At 36.9% G+C, this 21,296-nt stretch overlaps 1 protein-coding gene across 1 annotated transcript in view; it reads left to right on the top strand.

The window, feature by feature from the left end:
- Positions 1 to 21,296, top strand: part of VWA8 (von Willebrand factor A domain containing 8) — a 169,152-nt gene that overhangs the window by 77,403 nt on the left and 70,453 nt on the right. The window contains exons 21-25 of the mRNA XM_008633141.2: positions 6,888 to 6,963; positions 7,625 to 7,760; positions 9,101 to 9,220; positions 11,128 to 11,333; positions 19,571 to 19,722. Of these exons, the coding sequence (XP_008631363.2) occupies positions 6,888 to 6,963; positions 7,625 to 7,760; positions 9,101 to 9,220; positions 11,128 to 11,333; positions 19,571 to 19,722 (690 nt within the window). The remainder of the gene's footprint in view (positions 1 to 6,887; positions 6,964 to 7,624; positions 7,761 to 9,100; positions 9,221 to 11,127; positions 11,334 to 19,570; positions 19,723 to 21,296) is intronic.

The raw sequence follows: 21,296 nt of genomic DNA, 5'->3' as shown, positions 1-21,296 counted from the left end.
CTGAAGTCATGATAAGTAAAGCTAGTCAACTTCAAGTCTAATGCATTATTTTCAGTATGTAGATCTGCATAAGAACATCACCATCACTTACAGAAATAGAAGCTTTTGATGAGTAGACTGCAGTGTAATCTTCATCAGTAATTTATTGATGGCTATGAGTGGATTTTCTGCTGCTCAAAACCCCAGTGAATCTGCAGTTGTGAAATTATTAGTTCTGTCCCATTGTTCTCCTTCTGTGTATCAAGAAAATAATCTTCTACGAAATTAGTTTATCGTGAAAAAAGATAATATGAATCCTTATAGAGTCATATGACAAAAAGGGGGAATATTTTTTAGTGTATGAGGGTTGCTCTCTATGAAGTCAAAAAAGAACAGCTTGTAAATGTCATGTGATGCCTTTTCATGAAAATAGAGAAAATAGGAAGTTTTCTTCCTTAGCTTCTGATAAAACAGGTATGACCCCTAAATTAGCCATGTTAAGTCTTATTTCTCCATTTGATATCTTTTCTTACAAGTTGAGATAACTCATTTTTCTGAGCATTGACATATACACTAAAGCAATTTGTCTTTGTTGTAAATGTGATGTTTGACACTGTCAAGGGAATACTAACTGCTGTAGAAATTCTATTTTGTATCTGATGATCTTACAAGATACCACACTACCTTGTTCTGTGTGTCCCAATACATTTCATTTCAAAGAATTTGCTTATCACATCTTGATTTGATATCACGTCTTCCTGTCAGAGTTACTATATTTATTCTAGTGACTGATGATTGGAAAATGTGATACAGGGTTCATTTAAAAAATCTACTACATTTTGTGTTGTGCCTTTTCCAGTTCCCTAATAAATTATAGTAATCTGATGATTTTTTTTCCAAAACTTACCTGAGTTTGCATATGTTATCCTTTTCAAAAGAAACGTAATTTTGCTGTGATCTTTAACAATCAAATTAATGGGAAGTTTGGGGTAGGAAAATGAGCTTATGGTGTCCCTACAAGCAATACTTACTGCAGACTGTCCATTAATCTTTAGATCTTAATTTTCTTTCCCTCTTTTTCAGCACATGTAATCAGTATAAAATCTAATTATCTGTTTCCCCTATTGAGATAATTTAAAACTACCCTTTCAGCTTTATTGACTTCGGATTTTTTAAATTCTAATTTTAAAAGTTTTTTTCAGAAGAAATAGCTTCCTTTGCCAAAGACACAGGTGGATATTAGAATTGTGGTGTACTTGTTCTCAAAATTGCATTTGATATCATCTCTTGAAAGAATGTAGGACCACCTGAAATAATTTAAATGCTGATATAGCTCTTCAGGTCTGTTTTTAAAAACTAACAATATAGAAAAGCCCTCTGTAGTGGGCTATTGAAGGAAGTGTTCTATAGCTGCACTGGTTTATTTCAGTTGAACATAGCAAACAGGTGGGGGTGTGTTGTGTTTTTGTTTGTTGGCAGCCACAAAATGGAAGTCAAGGTAGTTTATCCTCATGATTCATGAGTCATGAATGTTTAGATTATTTTCTTTTAATGTTGTACTTTATTGTGTGTGCTTTATTCTTTATGTAGCTCATGTTTGGAAAGAAGTGATGACACATTTTTGTCATGAAGATTTATGTTGTAAAGCACTGAGTGTATTGACTATATAATAGGTGTCTTTATGGTTTTTTACTTGTTTTTTAGTTGTTTTCTTAAATACATTTTCAGTCAATACAGTGTTGCAATGCAGAGCTTCCAAGATTTCATGCCAGCCGATGGTCCCTGTTTCCAACGTTAGCTTTTCATAAGGTGGCTGACTTGCTCTGCTATTGTCAGATTCTAGGTGTTAGAAAGCTACTTCATTTGTCTTTTTTGTAGGAATTGAATTCAGCTTTAATATCCTGCTGCATGGCTGTTATGGAGAAATAGCTCAGGTAGAAGACGCTGTTTTTTCATTTTCCTCTAAACCTGAAGTAAGAGTTTCTCACTGTTTACTCAATCAAATGTATTCTAACAAACAATAAGGGAGGCTGCAGGGTCTCATGTTCCCCATTTATGGATTTTCCAATTAGGGTGAGTGAATTTTGCATCTTGTTTTGGCAGATGGATCACATGTAAGTAATTGTGTAACTTCAGATTTAAGCATATAACATGAATTAAACATAATTCCCTTTGGCCTTTTTTCTGCCACCTGCAGTCATACTGAGTAATGAGTACTTTTGTAGTCCAAATAATTTCTTGCATTTTAAACAAGCTTGTGTCCTGCTGACTAGATGCCACAGCCTAGCAGGAAAAAAAACCCGGTGGATTTAATTATCAGTGCATACAGATAAGTCAGAAAGGCTTTGCTGGGTCATTTTTAACAGAGCAATGAGACATCTGGATGGCTTTTCAGATATTTCAGAATTTCCTAAACATAGCAGTCAGATCATGCAGTGCAATGGCTCTGTGATGGGTTGGCTAAAGAAATTAATTTGTAAATGTCAAAAGCATGCAGATTGATTCTTTGTGTTGAGATTGCCTGCTCTTCATCAGGATAATCCATCAGTGGATTAACTAACCAATTAACAGCTTCAAATGGCCTTTGGACTAATTATTTTTCAAATACTCTTTAAAATTAGGTCACAGCAGATGGGTATATTCAGGTCTGATTGACATGCAATTGCGGAGTAATATATATCTATGTACATAGGTATTTAGATAATAGATGCCTTACAGAAATGAAGAACAATTTCTAGAACATACATTCTACATCTCTTCTTTTTCTTTTCAACTACCATAAAGTTTCATTTGGTGAATGAGAAGAAGGCCAAACCTGAGCTTGGTTTATGTAACCTTGTTACCAAGAGCAGAGACCCCTAAAACACAAGGTTGCCTTGCACAGATAATCTCTTACCCTTTTAGCCTCAGAGTAAGTACATGCAGAAGCCAGGACTGTATTCTTCTGCACTTGTCAAGATGGAGTAATTCCAGGGAATGTGAGTGTTTGTGATGTTAGCTGGGGCCCTGACACTGTATCCTGTATTTGAGCATAAGCCTTCCTGGGGACTCAAATCTTAAAATAAAGCATTGGAGCACCTTTTGTTAAACTAGAGGATAACATCTAACTCTCGGCAATTGATGGAAATTTCTCCTGACTCAGTTCATAGTTCTCCTCCAGAAGGAAGGCATTGCTGTCAGTGAAACAGAAACTGTCACAGTACTATGTTTGAGTCAGTCTGCAGACCTCAGAAATAGCTGCCTTTAGCATAAATAATGCAGCAGTGGCAAAAAATAAATAAAAGACAGTGATACGGGCTAATAAAAAACATGAGAAGAATTCTTAGAAGTCCTACTATGAATTGAGTGGTACTGTCAGAGGAGTTGCTGTATTTCAGTAATGAATTATTTTTTCTTTTTTTTACTTCCTTTTTTTTTTAAATTGAGCACTTGTGAGATGGCTTCCTCGATAAAAATAAAAGTACAATCTTAAGAAAGACATTAGTGAGCTTTTCTTATTTTTATTTTACAATCAGGCGAAGACAAAATTGAGCAGTGGTTCAGTTGAGTAAGATGACAGTATGTCAGACAGCTTTTCTCACTCACTTCTACAGTCCTACAGTCTTGCTTCTTTGTGTCAGACCTATTTTTATCTTGGGTGCTAAATGTGATTAAATTAGAAGGTTTTGGTATTCATGTCTTTGTTAGAGCCTGTTAGTTAATATTAAGGTGCTATTATTACTAAGTGAAAGTGAATTGGAGTTTTTAGTTCCTTTCCTGTGGGAATTTTGAGTGACAGACATATTTTACATTTAGGAAATTCTGCTTGCCATGTTGTTCAAAAATATTTCAGACTTAGTCTATTTTTATCTTTCTATGTTTCAGTGTCTTTACATTTACATAATTCATTACAAAGTGTAAATTTAAGAAAAAGCCCTAAGGAGACAATTTATTTTTAGCCATTCTTTACTGTGTTTGGGTCATGTTAGGTTTCTGAAGAACAGAAATTAATGATGTGTAAGTGTACAGCATATGAGTCTAAAAGGAAAATAGCATTAATCTGTAATAACCCTTGTAAAATCATTCTTACATACGTCTGAATGTAATAGCCTAAGCAAATACGGGAGATTTGCGTACACTTAAGTTATCAAGCCAATGGAATTAATATTTGACTTATATTTAACTTCTGTAATACAGTGCAACTCCCCCAATATATTTCCTTAAATATTAAGGTCAAATATCAACAAAGTAGAAGAAAGATAAAACAAGAAAAAAATGAGAAGACAGATTCAGGATGTCAATTTTTATTTTAGTTTGATACCTTCTGTATTTTTTCTGATTATGCTACTTTTGTAATAGCATTTAAACAAACTGTAAACTCTTTTAATGTTTATTTTCCCCAAAAATCTGTCAATTCTCTCTTCTCTGAAGAATGAGATTGTCCTAAGGATTTGTGTGGGCTGCTGGTTATTACAGAATACTAAGCACAATTTAGTATTCCATATTAGGGGGTTATAAGTAATCTCTGCAGAGCCAGAGGATTAAGTCATTAGCTCAGCAGAAGTAAAATAAACTGTTTCATGTTACAGTAAAACATCATTTGACATTTTTGTCTTTTCTTGCATCATCACCTGTGACCATCCACAGCACCACTAGAGATCTTAATTTCCTGATGTGTTCTGTTCAGTTTATTGTTTTTCCTGCATTATCTCCTAAGTGCAGATTTATGATCTGTAAGGCATCCTGTAATGCATCTTCCTTTACATTGTTCTTGGTCTATGCTTTCCTTGGATCCTCTCATTTTCTCACCTTCCTATTACTTTAAAGAGATCACAGTTCAAATTTGACAAATTTTTCCCCTTTTTACCTTGTATTAATTCCTCAGAACATTTTTTCCATGAGTTATTTCTGACTAATTAGTACCTGTGACTGTGACCTTCATATACTCTAGCATTTGGTTTACACATTTTAAAATTCTTCTGCATCTGCAACTGTATAGGCTTGAACCAGAAATGTTAACTGATAAGGAAGGTAGGCTGATACATACAATATGAGCATTTAGTCCCTAAATAGCAGGTGTTCAAGAAACAAAAATCACTGGTTTATTGCTTTTTTTTGATCCATTATTTATTTCTCTGCCCAGCATATAAATTGGTTAGACAAACAGGATGACAGTAGCAGCTTTGTTTTTGTGTCCATGCTAAGATTTCTAAGATAATAGATTAGTGCTACTGCTTATTTTAGTGGTTTAAAAAAATTATATGTTGCAAGTGAATACGATGTTAATATAACTATTTGGGGCAGGGTTGCCTACTTGTGACAGGCAACGTTTGATGGGGTTAAATGAAGTGAAGGTGGTCCCAGCTTTGTAACCTTTCTATTCCTGGATTAAAGTTCAGATCAAGTAGCTAAACATTAGAAGTCTTCTTTCTGCCCTCTGCTTTATCCCCACACATGGAAACTGTGAGATAAATCAGTTGTGGGCTTAAAGCTATGTAAGAAAATATTAGTTATTAGGGACAGAAATCCTGCTGACAGCAGTTTTAAATAAAGGAAGTGTGCAAGTTATGCTCTCAGTTTAAAACTGTAATATGAAGCTGGCCACTTAATAGTGTGCTGCAAACAGTACTGTTTGATTTCCTGTACCCATGGAGCTTATCAGAATTGTTGGTTTTTTACAAAGTGTTGCAAAATTAAAGATAGAATTAAGTAGATATTTGGAAGAGTGAGTCAGCTAGGCTTAAGCAAACAGTTTTGTTACAGCACGGCTGTGAAAGGTAAGAGATTTTTGTTGCATCAAATGTTACATACAGTGCAGAGGTTACCAACCTTACCGATGGACCAGTATGTGGATCTCAAGCAGCGTTAAGTGAGGCTCTCCTGATGGCTTTTGTCCTGTGATCTGCCCATCATTCTTTTGACACATACTAATCCAAATTTTGAAATACTGAAGGAAAGGGATGGTATAGCCTAATTGCCCTAAGACTGAATTTCCTGTTGCCCATGAAACTGTTGGAGTCTTGGAGACCTTCTGTAATGACCCACCTCTGGATTATTCGCTAGCTCCTTGGTCCCTGTGAACCCAAAGTAAATGGGGTTGGTTAAACAGATCTTGACAAAGGTCTGGGCAAGTATTTTATACAATCAGGAGGGGCTTTCCCTAGGTTATGGACATCATTTATGTAGGTGAATCTATTGTGGTGATGTCTGTTGCTTCACCTTTCTGAATTGCAACTGTTTTTTATTTATCTGTACATTCAGTGGTGGTTTAAATAGATGAAAATAGAGAAGATTAAGGAATATTCTCATGACAGGTTCTAATTAGCACTATTTTAAATTTGAAAAAAAAGTCAATTGAGCAAGTCAAACACAAAATTTCAAAAAGAGACTGTGAAGCCTCTGTCCCATCTAAGAACTTACACTGTTCATGATATAAAATGTAGCAAGCCAGTAGGGCTTAGATCAAACTAAAAATAATTGATTTTTAGAATTCCACGATTGGTAGTTGGATTTGTCTGTTTGTTTGTTTGTAGGTTTTTTGCTTGATTATATGTGGAAAAGAACAGCTAAAACAGTAACAATTCCTGTTTGTCACATAAATGACAGTTTTGGCATACTTAACTAGAAATGGTAACATCAATAATGTGCTTACATACAAAAGATACTGATTCTCTTCTCAGTGATTTTTTTTACAGGGTTTATTAGAAATGGAGAACTACTGTGAAAGTCCTGGCAGAAACAGGAATACTCACATTTGACCACTAAGCTGGCACACTGTTGTTCCCAGTTATTCAAGTGTTCTAAAAAACATATTTTTTTCCTTTTAGAAAAAGAGAGTATTCAGCTTTTCATTTATTCATTTTCCATTTTATTGTAACTAAAATTCCTGTGTATTTTTAATTAATACTCTCTGCTTTTCCACATTTCAGGGATACCACTGTACAAAGCCTTACCCTACAACCTTCTGTAAAGGATGGTCTTATTATATATGAGGATTCACCGCTGGTCAGTAGTAGCATTTGGATTTTATATTTGGAAATATTTTTGATGTAAAATTTAAAATGTTCGTGATTTGATTTTTCATGGCATAGTGAGGGAGCATGGTAACAAACATTTGATTAACTTTTATTTGGTCACATTTGTCACATTTGTTGTGCCAAATATGAATAAGATGATAATCTTGGGAGTCTCCACACACAAAATGAGTATGGAAAGTAATTTAGTATTAACCTGACACATTCTAACAGATAGAGTGGTATTTTCCTCCTTCTCCTTTGTAACACCTCACACCTACATGCTAAGTTGGGCTCCAAAAAGCTATTGCTGGCATTCTTTAGTTCTTTCAGCTGCATGTTGACAGTCTAGATGCAAACTGGTTTTGCACTTCTCTGTCTGCACTTCAAGTCATTCACAGTCAGGCTACTCACTTCCCTCTGTAGCACACCCCTTTCCCTCCCTATCCAGAAGAAAAGGAAACACCCACCTTTCTTGTCTCACCTGCCTCCTCTTCTTGTACTGTGGTTTGGTCACAGCTTACCCCTGTCCTGAGTCCCTTTCTTGTCTCAGTGCCACCGAAGTGTCACTGCTGCTCACTGAGAAATCAGTAACGCAGCTCCTTGTAGGGTTTTTGGGTGATAGTGATGTTATGATTTTTTTCCTCTTCCAGGTGAAAGCAGTGAAGTTTGGACATATTTTGGTAATTGATGAGGCAGACAAAGCACCAACAAATGTCACCTGTATCTTAAAAACTTTAGTAGAAAGTGGGGAAATGGTTTTGTCAGATGGAAGGCGAATTATTGCCAGTAAGTAGAATGAAAGAGTTTTATCATTTATAGTAAAATGTGACGTGTTGCTGGTTTTCAGCAATTACATTGCTCAGCAGAGACACAAAACAGTCCACATGGATAAATTGTTGCTAAAAAGTTAACAATAAAAGAAATTACAGTAATTTTCTTTACTACTTTTGCAATAACCACAAATGTTTTCTTAAATTAGCTTTCTTGTGAATTTTACTGAAAAATTAAAAAAAAAAAAACCTAAACCAAACTAAGTGTAACTTGACCTCTGCTTCTCATTCACCATAAGAAATAAAGATCTAGTTGACAAAATTATGATCTTGGTTATGCCCATCTAGAGAGTTGGGGTATCATCAGGTCTAGAAGGAAGATCTGAGTATACCTAGGCTCAAATTGTTACGGGTTTTATCTAATCAAGTATTGCATATGCTTACTTGATTATATGCTGACTTCATTATTTAAATATATGCTGCAGGATGAGATTATCTGTAATTTGATGGAATTTAATTCATCATCAAATTTATTTCAGGAAATAGATATTTTTCATTGTGTTTTGAAAAAAGACCATGTTTGAAATGCTCTCTTGATGCTTCTAGACACTATACTTTATGCAATTAGTTTCATTTTAAAAATATTGGGAATAATGTTTGAGTGTAGCAATCATTCAACACTCACATGGCACACCAGAGTTTTACTTGTCATTATAAATTCTAGGTGGACTTATTCTAAAACATTTTGCTAGCCATTCCTAATTATTACTGTCATTTTTTAGGGGCACTTAAAGGATTCCCAAAAACCATGTGCCGCTGGAACCATGCTGAGAGGGAACAAGGTTCTGAATGGGGCCAGTCTGAGTAGTTTTGGAGAACCAGGGTCTTCACATGTGTTAAATAATGTATCTCTGGCATCTCACAAATTTTTGTAGTAACCAGGAGGAATTTCAGTCCTGTCTTCCCAGATTAGATGATGTCAGACCTATATAAAAATACATTTTATTCACCATTGGCTTCACTGTTTTAGTGAAATTAAATATAAAGGGGACAGGTAGTCCACACCCCAAGAACAGTGAATGCATTTTTATGTTTTTTCAATTAAACACTTCAGTTAAATTTTTGTGAAACAAACTATGGAACTTTAAAATGAAACCTAGAAAACTCAGTTGAACGACATGTAAGAAGCTATTGAGCCTTTTTTTGTAACTGTTCTTCTAATTCTAAGAAAAACATAATCAAATTAGAAGAATTTTTCTTCTGATTCTTAGAAGTCTTCATCTATTCTAATTATGTTCATTCATTCAGTATTGCAAATCTTAAATATGCAAGTAATACATTTTATTTCTTTTCCAGATCATGCTCATGTAGAGGGGAGAGAAAATGTAATAGTTATTCATCCTGATTTTAGAATGATAGTTCTGGCAAATAGGCCTGGATTTCCTTTCTTGGGTAATGACTTTTTTGGCACATTAGGTAAGTGATTCATATTAAATTATGATCTTTAATAGACTTGATGAATAGAATATCTGTCTTTATTCATTAGGTTTCATGAGGAGAAGGGGCCCTTATGCATATTGATACTTTGTTTCACGTAAGACACTAAGAGTATCATGTAAATTTACATATCTTAATAAAAGTGCTCGAACTTGCCCTGAAGGGCAAAGCTTTATGTATGTGATCTGAGTTAAAACTATTTTGTTTTATGGGATCTGGACACACATTGCAGACACAAGGTTATGGGAAATCTTCGTTAATGAGTGTATGTAGTATACAAATACAGCAAACAAATAAACTATAAGCTTGACACCTGACATCTCTTTCAACTGCTCACTATTTTTTTCCCCATATCAAACAAGGCACAGCTCAGGTGCTGTCCTGTTTGATATAAGAGATGGTAGCTTGATAGATGGCTCTTTTCTTTCCTTTCAGCAGTAAAGGCTACTGTATTTTCTACTGCTAGCACTCTGCTACCTGCTTCTTAATCCTTATTTGCCTCTCCATGCATGTGGCCAGCTATGATAGCCTTAGTAAAATACATATATTTGTCAAGATACTGAATTCATCTCAGTGTCAGGTAAGGCTGTCCAAATTTCACATCATCAATTTTCATAACAACAGAAGCCTTACTTTGGAAAGCTCCTGGTAGGTCCCAGAAATTCTTTGTGTCAATAAAGATCCCCTAGAGCTTAATCGCACAGCAAAACCAAGAATTTAAGTTGCATAAGGGCAAGTGGTGAAGAATCCATTGGCCTGTATAGTCCAGTGTTAGTCTAAGTGAGCCTCTAGCAAGGTTTTGGCAGTGTTGTTACACAATGGCTGTGAACTGAATACCCTCCAGATTCCACTGACTGTATTATCTATGTTAGCTTGGCCATTTATGTGCAGGAACCTTAATTTTTGTGATTTTACCTGTTAACTTTGGCCATAATGCTTGTTCTGCAGCAAATAACATACTCAAAAAAGCAGGTGCAAACCAACTTCGGTATTGCCTAGTAGTTCTTTGTTTTTCAGGTGAGGTTCCCACTGAATGGACATTCCAGGTCTGAAACTCATTGGCTCTGAGTTTCACCAAGCTATGTTGCCCCAAGAGAATTTATTGTAGTGTTATTTCTTTTTCATACCCTGATTTCCTTCCTTACATGGACACTTTAAACAAAACTGATCAGTGTTACTGCTTTTGACACACATGGCAGAGATGTGGTTGAGACCTTGGGGTTCTTCGTTGATACTGTTTTTCCAGCTTAGGGTCTCTTCTGCTTTTTAATTCAAGTCCTTTTTCTGCAGGATCTGATCAAGCTCCTGCAAAGTTTTGTACAACTGTTCAGAGACTTTCTATGAATAAACTCAACTTGTAGATTGTATTATTGGGATGAATATCATGCCAATGTATGGAAAGGATGTCTTGCCAAATTTCTTACCATACTTCAAGACAGGCAGGGAGAAAAGATAAATTCAGTATTTCCTCTAGACCTCTTAACTGGGTTTGCATTAGGGCCTTCCTGCATTTCAAAATTTCCCTGCATTCTATGGTGTCTTGAGGGGGTTCACAAATAGGTTCCATTCAACATTATGTGTTCTTAAAATCTTTTCTCTCTTATTTTTTTCTGCATTCATTTGACATGTGTTTATTCTTGAAGTTAATTTCTCCCTCATGATACCAGCTTCTTTAAAATGATGGGAGAGATATCTGTGTTTCCAGAAACCTTGATGTTCTTCATAGCTTGTACTTCACATTTTTCACAGTTTTAACAACTGGGTACTCAGCATTCTTTTGAGTCATACCTTTTCTATTAAAGGTGCAGTATTAAACTTAAAGGGGCTGTTGTGATGCTACTTCTTTAGAAATTACTTAACTTCATGCTGGTATTTTTTCTTTGTAGGGGACATTTTTAGTTGCCATGCTGTTGATAATCCCAAACCACAGTCAGAACTGTCGATGCTTAAACAATACGGTCCCAATGTTCCGGAGCCGATTCTACAGAAACTGGTAGCTGCATTTGGAGAGCTCAGGAGCTTAGCTGACCAAGGAATTATTAACTATCCCTATTCAACTAGAGAAGTTGTGAACATTGTAAAACATTTACAGGTACAGTACATCAGATTTAATTGGAAACTTGAGTTCATCAATACTAATTTTTTAATACCTGAAAAAAGATGCCATTATTGTTCATGCATTTTTATTTAATTCTTATGAAACATTTCACATTTTGAAAGAAGCACAATATTCAGATGTTCAGATAGTCAGAGGGTAAGGATCACTGATGTACATGGGCAGATATTTTTTCTGCGTATTTATTTTTAGATAGAAAAGACCCTGTGAGCCTGTTTTTCTACTGTGTGAGAAAAAATCACGTACTGTGAATACAGTGTGCAATGTTCATGCTGGCCCTCATTATAAAATTCCTTATTCAACATACAATACTTACAGGACAGTGCAACTGTTCATTTTATTCTGCTACAGACTGTGTGGGTTTAATCCTTTCCTGTGAAAAAACAAGTTCCTGCCACATAACTTGTTCATCACTGCATCACTGGTGGACTTTTTTCCTAAGGAAAATGCTAGATGGATAACAACTCATCAAGGGAATATGTAGGATTCATGATTACTTCCTACACACATTTAACTATAAAATTGTGAATTCTGATTTAATGATGATCAGGTTTCTTAAATATTACAGTAAAGTCTGACTTCTGTCTTTATAAATTGAAGAATGGTTTTTGCCTAAAGTATTTGAAATACAAAGTGTCTTAATGCTCTTTAAAATAGCAGTGCTTTTATTTTTTTCTGTTTATAACTATAGAATTTGTAATTTGTTAATTTATAGGCCGTTTCTTGAATTATTGAATCCTAGATTTTAAAAAAAAATAGTGGAAATCAATGTAATGAATACAATTAGAATGTAATTTCTCACAAATTTTGACCTACTGCTCCTATGTTTTATACTGCATAGTATAGCAGGGTTGCATGATAGTTTTGTGTTTGTGGTCATGAACATATTCACAAACATTCAACCATATACACAGACATTCAGATCCTGCAGGTTGGAATTACTCCTTTTAAAAATCTTCATCCAGATTTCTGGGGATGATAGATTTTTGTGCTCTGGGGTCTCTTAGAGTGCAAGAAGGTCTCAAGACAAACTGGTGCTACTATGGTATCAATGATATAAAGAAAAAATAATGCTCTGTAACTTTGTACTAAGGGTTAGATTCACACCCAAAGGCTGAGGAATCCGGATAAACACATAAGCAAAGCAGTCTGTTAGGATCCATTGCCAGCTGATAGGTATTTGTTTACCAAGCTGATAGAACATGTACCTGCTGCCCTCTAAACACACAGTTACATTCAAAATGGCAGTGGAAAAATTACAGACTTGAGGAACAGCTGCTGTGCTGCTGAAAGGTTAATGTTTTAGAGTGTTTGTTAAATGAACTCCTTTTTGTCTTCATACTTTTCTGCTGTTCCTACCTTCCTTCCTAGCTTCTTTCCTTCATCATCTATCTCCAAGTAACCTAAGGTGAACTGTCTTCTGTTGGTAACTGGTGCGGAAACATAGGACTTATTTCCTCTTTTATTTGAGTGTGAACAGCGTCCAATTTGAAGATTGAAAGAGCTGCATTGCTAATTGTCTTACTCTCTGCTTCTGTCTCCTTCACTTAATCAGATTAGTACGGTCACTTCAACCTGGACACTGGGTGCAGATCAGTGGGGAAGTTTCCCATCTGCTAAGCTTTCACCTCTTTCAAAGTGTAAATATCCAAATACATCTCCAATATGCAGCTTTGACTTGTATTGTAACATTTATTCTAGAAAGAATGCAACATTTTGTTTACTGTAACTTGTTTTTCAGTCTGAATAATAAAAAGACTGGGAGTAGCCAAATGTAAACAATGAATAGAAACATAATGGTTATTCCAAAGTAAGAAACTTTTAGGTCTTCAGGTAGAGAAGAAAGAGGAAGGAGGGAAATGAGTCAGTAAAATTGCTGGTCCTTAGGAAGGAAGGAGGGAAGTTAGTCATGTTGTTAAACTATTTCCCTTACAGCAGTTCCATGGCCCTGCTCTCTTTGTACTATTGTGTTGATTTCTTTCACATAATTTTGGAATTTTTTGCCTCTGTAAAAAAAGGTTGGATGTTTTGGAGGAAAAAATTGCTTTTGATTACTGCTGTCTGAGAGCACATCTGAGCATCAGGACTAGTCAGTTAAAAATATGCTGATTGCTATGGTATTAGCATATTGTTTATCTTCTCTGACTAATTGTGTTCTTCAGCATATAGGATATGCATAGGGAGTGCAGTTACAAGAGTATCCTCCACTAAAGATTATGCAAGTAGAGAACATAGTAATTTTGTCGTAGCTTAGACTCTGTGCTCAGAGCTAGGTTGTCTCTATACTAACTTTTTCTTAGGAAAAGGTTTTTTTGGTGAAGCTTGAGATACCAAACTCTTTTGAAGACCCAAAACTGCAGGCATAGGAAGAGTTGTCGAATGCAGGTACCTACCTTGATTACTGCAACTTTTTCTCCTCACATACTGTATGGGGAATTTGGGTCTTGCAGCTCTAGTTGGCAGGTGACGTGGCCTTTTTGTCTTGCTCACCTCCAGTTTTCAAACTGTCAGATGTCAAAAGTCTTTAGTAGCTTATGGACAAGCTCAGAAGCTGTGCTCTTGCTCTGTTGGGTTACCATAAGCTGCCTCTCGCCAGCATGTGCTATGACTGCTTCTCTGCAATCTAATATGCTGTTTGTCATGAGACCTTGATAGATGTTTTCAAGCAGTAAATGTCTAAGAAACCTTTTGGACCTGAAGTCTACTCATCATTAGGTTTTAAGGCCTATTCAGCAAGCTTTTGTGGTAAGATAATGCCTTTTTTTTTTTTTTTTTTTTTTTTTTTTTTTTTTACTTTTCAGCCTAATCTTAAAAGGAAACTAGGCTTATCAAATAACAGTTTGTATCCCCTTCTCGCTTTGCTGCCAAACACACATCAATAATAACCTTTTACCCTTTTGGCCAGCCACAATGGATCTCAGTTATCAATTTTCAAAGATAATTAGGTTTCTACTGGTTTAATCAAAATCAGTGGCTCTGTGACAAAGAGGAACTGATTGAAATTGCAGGAGGAGAATTCAGCTGTTTTGCTTGGCAGCAGATGATGCCCACTAAAGATGCAAGTACTGGTTAATCCATTAGTATCTCTGTCACTCAGGATGAGCCATAGACATGGTGCTTCTGGCCCTGTTGAAGGACAGCTGAGGAGGCACAGAGAGAGCTGGCAACATTCAGTAAAAGGGCATCAGGGGTGGGTGCAGGTGGAAACCAAGAGCACAGGAGAATGAACAGGTAGGCAGAGATCTGTTATAGGTGGGCCGTTGAGATGGTGCTGGCAGGATGGAAAATAGTCAGATAACTGAAGGCACCAGGATACATAGGGAAGTGAATGTTAGTGAGAAAACAAGGTAGAAGTCAAAAAAAAAAGTCTGGATTCATTACAGACTGAATACCAGATAATTTATCACTTTCCTTTCAAGGCAGTGTTAGAAGTACAGTAGACCTCAATGGGTACAGCATATTTGAATTAAGATTCTCGATTTCTACTAGAAAATTACAATTTTGCTCATAGATTTTACACAGACTGTCAGAATACATATCCTCATGGAATGTTAGATCCATAAAACTACAGAGTTTTCACTAAGTCAAATTCTGTATCAAATAAAGCACACAATATAAATAAAAATATAAAATTGTTGAAAGCAAAAAACTGTGTTACTTACTTTTTTAAAGAATAGCCAAGAATCTAAGCTATGAAAATAATCTAAGGTACACACAGAGGTGTTACGTGTAAGGGGAAGAATCAGTGAATGAGAACCAGACAGACTGATAAGAGATCAATATTTCCTCTAGTAATCTCATTTTAAAAATCAATAGAAACCAAATGATTTTTTTAGTGTTCAATTCAACTCCCAAACATTTAACCTTTTTGGATTTTTTTGTCTTTTTCTTTTTTTCCCTTAAAGTGAACTGTCATTTCCTTTCTTTAGGAAGCAGTTGTCCAAGCAGTTATTAAAAAGAGATTGGATTTGTTCTGGTTGAAACAGGAAAGTTGATTTTTTTTTAGTTACTGAATTTTTTAAATTACTTTTGACAAGTGGCTTGTGTTCCCAGAAGCCATCAGTTGTACCTCAGGAAATTTTTTATGCTGTCCTGCTGATACAAGAGACATGGAACTATTGAGGCAATTCATTGCAGAAAAGGGTATCAATGTCAGAAGTTATGCAATGATTCAGAAAACTGTGGGAATAGTTGGAGACGTCTAGGGAAGACCAGATATTATCTGAAGTACTTGACCAAGGTTTCTGCAGTACCTAGTGCAGGGCAGGTGAATGCATAGTTGATGAGTGAATTAGACAGCTTGCTGCCAGTGTGTTGGTTGTGCTTTGCACTGAGAACAGAGAAAATGTGGCATTCAGCATGTAACTGTTGTTTCAGAATGATGCTTACTTTTGACTCCAAGTGCAATTAACAATATAGAAGTTAGCACTTTCACTACTAAACATTGTCATGAACTTTTCAATTCACCTTACGTGTGAAAGCTTTATACAGTGTTTAGGGACAAGGGGTTTAGTACCTGTTTCATTCAGTAGGAACTGGACATTGTAACAAGGATGGCACAGGCTGTAGAGCAATTTTATATGATCCCACAATAACTTGTACTTTGCTAAGCTGTAATGATGCAGAACTTCTAATAGGTTCCCCACAGACAGGTTTAAAAAGCAGAACATAGTTTAACATGCTTTTATAGCAACACTAGTACTAAAATACTCTGTGCCATGTACACCACAGATAAAAAAAGGTTTGTACAAGCTTAATTTAGCAGCGGTATTCTAGTCTATCACAGTAAATAGCTAATTTTAGTATTGCTTATGTCACAGGTATTTTATTATCTAGATCAGATATTTATAAAGTTGGGAAAGTATTAAACTCCTAAGGCTGATACTTGATTAAGAGTATAGGTCAAAACATTTCTGAAAATTTTCTGTTTTCTTCTGTTTTAGTTTTTAATCAGGACTCAAATATCTGTATTTTTAATACTTTTATAAACTTCTCTGACACTTAAGTCTGTTTTTCAAGTTCTTTGTACCAGTCTAGCTCACTAATGGGGAAAAAACCAATTAAGACTACAACTTCCTAAGATACCTCTTCACAAGTTTATGTTCATCACTGTAAATGTGGCATACTGAGATGGAAGCATCCAGGTCCTTATCTGAAAGATCTAGTATTTGAATGAAAGGCCTGTGAAGAAAAAATGAGACATTTTTAAACCAAAAGATTCTCACTCCCATCTCTTGCCAAAAAAAAAGATAAAATAAATCAGTTAGGCAGTAGAGTTCTAGGATATACAGCAATAATAATTATTTTTTTAAATTCTTTTTATTTGGCTTGTTCCATTTACATCTGTGGTGGGCTAACCCTGGCTGGATGCCAGGTGCCCACCAAAGCCGTTCTGTCACTCCCCTGCTCAGCTGGGAAGAGAAAATATAATGAAAGGCCTGTAGATCAAGATAAGGGCAGGGAGAGATCACTCACCAATTGCTGTCACAGGCAAAACAGACTTGACTTGAAGAAATTAGTTTAATTTATTGCCAATCAAATCAGAGTAGGAAGATGAGAAAGTAACACAGATCTTAAAACACCTTCCCCATACTCCACCCTTATTCCCAAGCTCAACTTCACTCCTGCCTTTCTCTGCCTTCTCCCCTTCAGCAGCACAAGAGAATGGGGAGAGGGGGCTGTGGTCAGTTCTTCACATGTTGTCTCAGCCGCCACTTTCTCCTCAGGGGGAGAACTCCTCACTCTCTGCTCCAGCGTGGCGTCCCTCCCATGGGAGACAGTCCTCCATGAACTTCTCCGTTGTGAGTCCTTCCCACTGGCTGCAGTTCTGCAGGAACTGCTCCAGCCTGGGCCCCTTCCACAGGGTCATGAGTCCTGCCAGCAAACCTGCTCCAGTGTGGGCTCCTCTCCCCATAGGGCCACAAATCCTTCCAGGAGCCTGCTCCAGTGTGGGCTTCCCACAGCCAGAGATCACAGCCTCCTTTCAGCATATACCTACTCCAGCTTGGGGTCCTCCACCTCAATTGCTTTCTTAATCAATGGCATCAGTTTCTCTGAGCGGTTTTGTGACATTAAAAAGTCTTCATTTCTCTAATTTTAACTCATAGAATCATAGAATAATTTTGGCTGGAAGGCACCTAAAAGAAATTCTAGTTCTAATCCTGCTGCTGTGGGCAGGGACACCTTCCACCAGACTAGGTTGCTCGAAGCCTCATCCAGCCTGTCCTTGAGAGCTTCAGGTATGGGGGGCATTCAGAACTTTTCTGGGCAGCCTATGCCAGTGACTCACCACCCTCATAGTAATGAATTTCTTCCTAATACCTGATCTAAATCTGCCCTTTTTCTGTTTAAAGCCATTCCCCTTTTTCCTATCACTACATGTCCTTCCAGTCCCTTTCCATCCCTCCTGTAACCCCTTTTAGGTACTGGAAGGTGTTATAAGGTCTCCTTAGAGAATTCTCCAGGCTGAATAACTCTCTCCGTCTGTCTTCACTGATGCCTTTTCCTGGTCTTAAAATCAAGAGTCAAACACAGTTAGAAGGGAAAGGATCCTTAGGTGCACCACATCCAGGTCGAATGCACCTTAATGCACACTGCAATGCACCTCACAAAAGATTTGGTATAACAGTATAGGTCTTACTAATTAGCATATCTATCAAAAATTCCCCAATGAGAGGCTCGAATGAGCCTCCCTCCCCAAGGAACCTTCCCCTGGATGGTTCTATCTTAATTTACAGAATGTGTTCTGGAGAGGACCTTAGTGTCTGGGGCCTTCTGATCCCTAACTATGAAGCTTCTAAAATGTTTAGTCTCCTAGCTTGACAAACAAGTCCAAGAATGTAGGCAAAAAGCACTAAGAATACAGAAGTTGTAGAAAGGTATAACAGGGGTATAAAAGAAAAGGCAAAAAATCGTCATGGCATCATCACAGGAGAGGAGCTCCAGCCCTCTGATCATCTTTGAGGCCCTCCTCTGGACTCACTCCAACATGTCCATGTCCTTCCTATGTGGAGAACCCCAGAGCAGGATGCAGCACTGCAGGTGGGGTCTCACCAGCGCAGAGTAGAGAAGCAGAATTCCCTCCCTCGCCCTGCACTGCTTTGAATGCAGCCCAGGACACATTTGGCTTTCTGGGCTGCAAATGCACATTGCCAGGTCATATCCAACTTCTCAACCTCCAGCACCCCCGAGTCCTTGTCAGAGCTGCTCTTGATCTGTTCATTCCCCAGCCTGTGCTGATACCAGTGGTTACCCCAACCCAGGTGCAGGACCATGCACACAGCCTTGTTGATCCTCATGAAATCCCTGTGGCCCCACTTCTCCACCTGTCCAGGTCCCTCTGGATAGCATTCCATCCCACAGGCATGTTAGGTGTACCACTCAGCTTGGTATCGTTTGCAAATTTTCTGAGAGCGTACTCAGTCCCACTATGTCACTGATGAATATCATAAACAGTCCTGGTCACAGTACAGCCCCCCGAGGAACACCATTAGTCACCCATCTCCATCAGGACCTTGAGCCATTGCCCACTACCCTCTGGATGCAACCATCCAACCATTTAATTCCTCATCCAGAATAACCAGTCCAGCACAGTAACGAAACTTTCATTTCTCTTGAAGGTCCTAATGAAAGTCTGATAAATATTTGGGGTTTTTAAATGTACATAGCACATTTCAACTAGTATTTTTCCCTAAGAAAAAAAAGTTTGTGAATCTTAAGTGGATTTCTGTTTCTACTAAAATCCATCATGACCTAAAATATTTTTTGTTAGCCAAGGAGTGTATTATCTGCTTCTCTATATCCTGCATTAAGAGTCAGAATTCTTAAATTGATTGTATGGGTGAATTATATGAATATGTGTATTTGTGTCAGATCTTCACGGTTTACAGAAACCAAATTTTAAAAATACAGGCTAGTATTAATTATATTCTCCAATGACTACACCATCTTGTTAGGTATATAATGAAAACAATTCTTTAAACCATTAATGGTGTTTAGTATTAAATAATTGCCACATGCTTTTTTGTTTAAGTCAAGTTTAGTGTCAGTGACTTCATTCTAACTTGAAACGATGTTCTGGAAATAAAAAGTAAAGATTACTTGAGCACTTGTCAAGCAAAGTTAACGTTATAATTGTTCATTTTAGAAGTACATAATGATATGCTGTAAGTTAATAGTCACTAAAAGATATCTGGGGGTCTGTTTCTTTACAGAAATTTCCATCTGAAGGGCTCGCAAATGTGGTTCGAAACGTATTTGACTTTGACTCCTACAACAATGAAATGCGTGAAATTTTATACAAGACTTTGCACAAATATGGGATACCTATTGGAGCAAAACCGACCAATGTACAGCTGGCCAAGGAGTAAGAATAACATAAGATATATATTAAGAAGACATGTTTCTCATGATCACTTTTTTTAGTGTGTTATCTTGCTGCTAATTGATCTAAAAACATCCTGGAATTCTTGGAAGTCAGTCCTCCACTGGTTCAAATTTATAATCTTCCAAATAAGTTACAACAATATAAATTACTTCATGATCGAGTATTTGCTTATTATTAATGTTTAATCTTTAATGTGCATGTACATATTAGTAGCTTGTAAGGTAAACAGGTATATCTTAATAAAGGGAAATACTTGTTTCTTTTCCTGTGTTTTTAATTGAATTGCAATACTCTTCTGTCTGGTTAGTTACCACCTAAGTCTGCAGATAAAAATGTTGTCTTCAGTGGTAGTTGGTTTTTGTCTTTGATGCTCACAGAGGGCTCTACAAAAATATTTCTCCTGAATGGGGCAATGCACATAAGCTCTAAGGCCCATTTTTGTATGTGTCTGTAAATCACTGTTATTTTTTAACTGTATTACCAGTTGACATGTTACACCATATACTTCTTTTCCAGAGGTTAGAATCAAAACAGCTACATTACATAGTAATGCCCTCCCATCTTCAAGCCACCCCCCACTCCCTGAAGGGGCCTTATGAAAAAAACTGCAGACAGACCTTTTACAAAGTCCTTTAGTGGTAGGACAAGGGGGAATGGCTTTAAACTGAAAGATGGTATGTTTAGATCAGGTATTAGGAAGAAACTATTTACTGTGAGGGTGGTGAGACACTGGAACAGGTTGCTCAGAGAAGTTATGGATGTTCCCTCCCTGCAAGTGTTCAAGGCCACGTCGGACAGGGCTTTGTGCAACCTGGAAAGTGTCCCTGCCCATGGCAGGGAGGTTGAAACCAGATGATTTTTAAGGTCCCTTACAACCCAAACTATTCTATGATTCTGTGAAACAAATGTAATGCATTCTTCTGAAATTCACAGAAAACAGGCTTAAGTAGATCATATTAAAAAGTGATTAGAAAACTTTCTCTGTCTTGAGCTCTAATACATAATTTATTTATGAAGAAACAAATATTTCCCTTTCATGGAAAAAGCTTTATGGATATATGGAAAATTGAGTTTGCCACATGACATATATACTTTATATTTGCTAAGGAGGGACTTATTTTTATGGCATGATGAATTGATAGTGATTCTGGTGTGGGTGACTGAACAGTGGAATTGCCTAGGAGTTGTGGAGTGTCCCTCACTGGAGATATACAGCAACCTTTGGATGCAACCTTGTGCAATGTGCTCTAAGATGACCCTGCTTGAGCAGGGAGGTTGGAGCAAATGACCATTGTGGTCCCTTCCAGCTTTACCCATTCTTTGGTGTTAAGTGTCCATGTGTAAGTTTCCTGTGCTGCAGCACCACTGTTATCATAATTAACATCCTACATATATTATTTAAAAAGCTTGGCAGTGTAGTGCCTGTGGTGTACCTTTAATTTTGATGACAGGACTATTACATGCCTGGGGAACCAGTACCTGAGCAACTACAATGTCTGTCAAATTGACAGAACACACTTGAAACTCTTGCTGTAGTTTCTTTGCTGAATGTT

Source organism: Corvus brachyrhynchos, unplaced genomic scaffold, assembly GCF_000691975.1.
Source record: "Corvus brachyrhynchos isolate BGI_N302 unplaced genomic scaffold, ASM69197v1 scaffold202, whole genome shotgun sequence".
NCBI classification, from domain to species: Eukaryota; Metazoa; Chordata; class Aves; order Passeriformes; family Corvidae; genus Corvus; species Corvus brachyrhynchos.
This window is presented reverse-complemented; position numbering and strand designations above follow the sequence as displayed.